This window comes from Alosa sapidissima, chromosome 18, assembly GCF_018492685.1.
Source record: "Alosa sapidissima isolate fAloSap1 chromosome 18, fAloSap1.pri, whole genome shotgun sequence".
Taxonomy (NCBI): Eukaryota; Metazoa; Chordata; class Actinopteri; order Clupeiformes; family Clupeidae; genus Alosa; species Alosa sapidissima.
Window position 1 is genome coordinate 5,650,210 of NC_055974.1, and position 5,000 is coordinate 5,655,209.

The window sequence follows — 5,000 nt, forward strand, 5'->3', positions numbered from 1 at the left end:
GAGTGCTACCAGAGCACAGGAGTGGCCAGCATGGAGAGACGGAGAGGAAAAACAGAACAAATGCACAGACACGGAAAGTGAGGAGCGATAAATTGAAAGACAGAGTGGAAAGAGAGAGTAAGTGAGAACCAAAGGGAAAAGGGAAGGGAGAGAAGGTATGGAAAGAAAGAAAGAAAGAAAGAAAGAAATTAAGAAGAAAAGGAGAGGAATAGAAAATGAGGAGACGCAGAAATAGAAAGAGGGAGGAAAGAGGGAGAGTCGGAGAGCAAGGAAAGACTGCGGAGGAAAGAGAGAAGCAACAGAGAGGAAGAGAAGGGTGACCAGAGAGGAAGAGAAGCTCCTACCCTCTCGCTCGGCTCGGAAAACGAAGGTGCGCAGACACGTGACCACCTCCAGCCGGTTATCCCCCAGCGCTCGCACCTGCTTCACCGACGACAGAGGGATCAGGCCTTTAGAGTACATCTCCTGAGAGAGAGAGAGAGAGAGAGAGAGAGAGAGAGAGAGAGAGAGAGAGAGAGAGAGAGAGAGAGAGAGAGAGAGAGAGAGAGAGAGAGGAATCAAGGATCAGAATCGCACTCTCATTTCAGTAGTTGATGATGGTGTCCTGATATTTAATAGGTGCTAAGTGTGCTGAGTAGATTCCATTTAAACATGTCAACTCCGTTTCTTTGACCCTCCTCCTTCAATCTACAGTATTCCTCTTCCATATGGTTCCATACAGGTTCCATATGGTTCCATGGTCGTTTTTTGTAGTACTTTTTTGTAGTTTTGGAGTACTTGACCCCAAAAGACAACACACTCCTTTGAAACTCAACACTTCATTCGAAGTTCTCAAAGCTGAAGACTGAGAAGAGAGAACTGTTTTAAGCAGTGACTGAGTGACTGACATGTCAGAATGAGAGATTGCCTTCCAAAGACAGATGAACCTGAAAACACTTTTCCGCCAAGGCCCAGCACATTGGGAGGCTTTAAAGCAACTACCGTACACACACACTGAACATTTCCACACACATATTTGCTGATCCTTAACACTGCACACACACCGCAAGAATGCTGCAGGATACACATATCCCATACAATATTAATTCACAAGCAAAAGAAATAGCATGTATGCGTGTACTCTGTGGATTTGAAATGATAATGTGTGCTTCTCCCAGCGCTAGACAACCTGCTTACTTACCGAAGGAATGTGTACCAGTGAAACAAAGATTCACAGAACACAAGTGCTAGCCTGATATGGAGGCACTGGAGATACATACACACATACACACACTCCCCCCCACACACACACACACACACACACACACAGTTGAACACAGTAATGATCCTGACTTGTGAGATCAGGTTATGTTAGATTGGGTTGCACTAGGTTCCTATGGGTCCACTCTAATGGCTGCAAATGGATTCCCAGGCTAAAGCTGACCAACAGTCTGCGGTGCTAGCAGGGGCACATTACACTTCAGCCGGCATTCCGCTGCTAATCTGAATATGGATAGAAAGTAATGGTACACCACCTCACCAGAATAAAAAGGGAAAAAAAACATTGCCATATGTTCAATAGCGTGGAATTAGCATTAGAGGGACTGCAATGCTTAGAAATGAACCCCATCCTGACAGTGTATAATTCATATCAATAACACCATTTTCAGTGCCGTGAATACAGAATAACAACATTAGTTCTGTCGCTAAAGAGCTCGACCTGAATACCACTCCCGCTCGCTTGCTGAATGGAGAGCTGCCATGGACGAGGGAGGAATACGAAAGAGTTCAGTGTCTTGGCGCTATCAAATAATTTGCCTGTTAATTAAGATGGTGACCTTGACTTTCCAGTGCACTTGCTATTTCTGGTCCATTTCATCTAAAAATAGCATGTAGGATAAGCAGAAAAAGAGAGAGAGAGCGAGAGAAAGAGAAGGAACGAATAAAGGAAGAAAGGGAGGAAAGACAGCGCAAAAAGGACTGAGAGAAGCATGGGAAAGGGAGAGCGTGCGCAAAAACAGAGAGAGAGAAGGGAAGAAAGGGTCACGGAGAGGACCGTCTTCTCAAATTAAGCCGCGATGTTAACAACGCCGAGAACAGCTAACCCTAATTACCGGGCTTTCGCACACAAGAGCGTGCTTTCCAGGGGAATTCGCTAGCGGGCCAATTTAGACCCGTCTGTTCCCTCCGCTGCGGCGGCAGGGCCGTGAACTTCTCTCTGCATACTTAACGGGCGCGTTGCTCTTCCGCGGAGGAGAGAAGAAAGGGGCACGAGCAGGAGAAAGTGACAGGGAGAACACAAAAGGTGTGAGGGACTTAAAGTGGAAGCTAAGCGCTGATAAATGCACGCTTTCAGGATAAGACTTAATTACGCCAGCTTTAAACACACTATTTGTCGCACAGAAGTGTTCATGTTGTAATTATGACTACATCTGGAAATAAAAGAGGCCTTCATCTAATTGTGAGGTTGAGAAACTTTACACATCTCACCCCACCCCAAACACATAAACCTTGGCATTATAATGTAAGTTGCATATATATATTTGTGTATGTGTGTGTGTGTGTGTGTGTGTGTGTGTGTGTACACATCTCACCCCACCCCAAACACATAAACCTTGCCATTATAAAGTAAGTTGCATAAATATATATATATATATATATATATATATATATATATATATATATTTGTGTGTGTGTGTGTGTGTGTTTAATACATTTGTCTCGGACTGTGTGCTTTGTGCTTTTTGTGCTTTGTGTGCGTGTGCTTTGTGTGTGTGTGTGTGTGTGTGTGTGTGTGTGTGTGTGTGCGAGTGATGTATGTCTTCCCCTGCATGCCTCTGTCTGTCTGCATTTCCCACACAAGTACACACACGTAGGAAAGCAATTAAAGTAGTGTTATGGCTCTAAAAGGCTTGAGCGCTGAAGGTTACACGTGGAGAGAAGAGAGGGAGAGAGACAGAGCTGTACAGCTCCAGCCCTCTGTGGAACTAGGGCCTGTCAGTCTACCATGGAGTCATGAGGACCCCTGCTGGCCAAAAGGTACAACTACAACGTCTTCAGACTGTCCCCTACAAGTCTGTCCTTACAACGTTCATCTGCTGGACAGCATTCCTAAAGAAGCAGGCCTGGTGAAATGGCATGATTGGATCAGAGTTGCAGAATGGAAAAAATATTCAAAAACAACAAAGCCTTAAACCTTTCTTATCCACCAGTACAACTCCACGACAGACATCGATGAGAAGCTAAAAAGAAACCTCTGCTCAGAAAAATCATTTAAAAGCCAATACACCAACATGGTGAAGAGATACCTTGAACAACTACAACAAGTTTTGTTGTGGAATATTTCTCTTTGCTCACCAGCAGTAGAATTTCAAGAGTAAAAACCACTTTACACCAGACTATCACCATGGGACCAGAAAGGCACCAAAGAAACAAAAAAAAAATGACCCAACTTTTAGGTTCACGGATTGGAACCGTCCTTCAGGGAGGAATTAGAAGGATGGCAACAGAGGGGAAGTCAAAGAAGTCAGGGGGGGGGGGGGGGGGGGGGGGGGGGGAATGCAGTCTTCAGAGGATGGATGGATTTGAGGAGAAAGAGCAGTAATGCTTAGAGAGGCAGCAGACACACCACTGATCCCTTCACCAAAGCCCCCCTTTCCCCTTACACACACACACACACACACAGCAAAAAGAAAATGCTTTGTAGAGACTTATTTCTCTAACTGCCGCACAAATATACAAACACACACACACACACATACACACACACACACACGCACACACACACACACACACACACACACACACACACAAAGGCTACACAAACAGAAATGCCAACAATGCAGCCCAACCTACGCTTAATTCCAACAGTCGACACACACACAGACAGTGCTTAAAGAAGACCATAAGCTAACACACAGAGAGACATGCAAAGCACACACTTCCACAAACACACACTCACACACAGACACAGACACACTTTCCTCTAAAACACACCTTCAGCCTCCACTAGACAGGGTCTTACTGCGCAGCCCCAAGAGGGTCCCTAAGACTAGAGCTCCCCATGCCAAGGCACCACATCTCGGAGTTGACGAAACCAACAGTAAGACGCAGAGGAGATAGGAGACACCGAGGTGGGCACAGAGCCTCTGCGTGGCCCCCAGGAGGGCGTCTGACGGGGAGAAGAAGGGTGAGAGCGCCACCCTCCCCACTCTCCCACGCCATCCGGCGCCTACGGAGGCCACCAGGGGCCAAAAGACGCGGGCGTCTCTCTCTGTCTGATGACTTGTGAGTGGCTGGCTGGACGACAGGTGAGATGATGGAGATAAAGAGTGATCAGGCTGTGTCTGGGACATTGCATCAGATACAGGGGGGTTTCAGGGAGGAGAGCAGAAGAGAGAGGGACAGAGAGAGAGGGAGAGAGAGAGAGAGGGAAAGAGAGACAGAGAGAGGGAAAGGGAGAGGAAGATATTTTGTGAGAACATAGATGTAACAAACAAATAAACAAACAGATAGGTAGAGGGGGTACTGAGTAAAGACAAGATACCAACAGCTAGAACATAGCTACATCACGCAGATGGAAGGAACGCACAGAGGAAGGCTAGAGACAGATAGAGAAAGGGTCTACAAGCAGAAAGGGCACAAACACATAAAAAGCGTCCCATGGCCACTGACTCCGCGCCCACATCAGCCATCAAGACCAGCAGGGCAGAGCTGTGCCCACAGTTGGCAGTGCCAGGCCGTGTGCCACTCCGGTCCCCTGAAGGCTTACGCGGCTGCGCTAGCATGTCATTAGCCGCACTGCACATCACCCAGTGCCAGTTATACACACCGACAACAGAAGGCCGCACCCATCTCTTTTAATGGACATGCAGAGACACTTGGTGTGGGCCTACACACACACACACACACACACACACACACACACACAAACAAGTATGGCTTGGGCAAGAGCGGAGACACACACAAACACAAACAAACACACAAATACACAGAAATACACACGCACACACACACACGCA

At 46.9% G+C, this 5,000-nt stretch overlaps 1 protein-coding gene across 2 annotated transcripts in view; it reads right to left on the bottom strand.

The window, feature by feature from the left end:
* Positions 1-5,000, bottom strand: part of arap2 (ArfGAP with RhoGAP domain, ankyrin repeat and PH domain 2) — a 114,523-nt gene that overhangs the window by 89,589 nt on the left and 19,934 nt on the right. For both annotated transcript variants that reach the window (XM_042069621.1, XM_042069620.1), the window contains exon 8: positions 345-465. In XM_042069621.1, the coding sequence (XP_041925555.1) occupies positions 345-465 (121 nt within the window). The remainder of the gene's footprint in view (positions 1-344; positions 466-5,000) is intronic.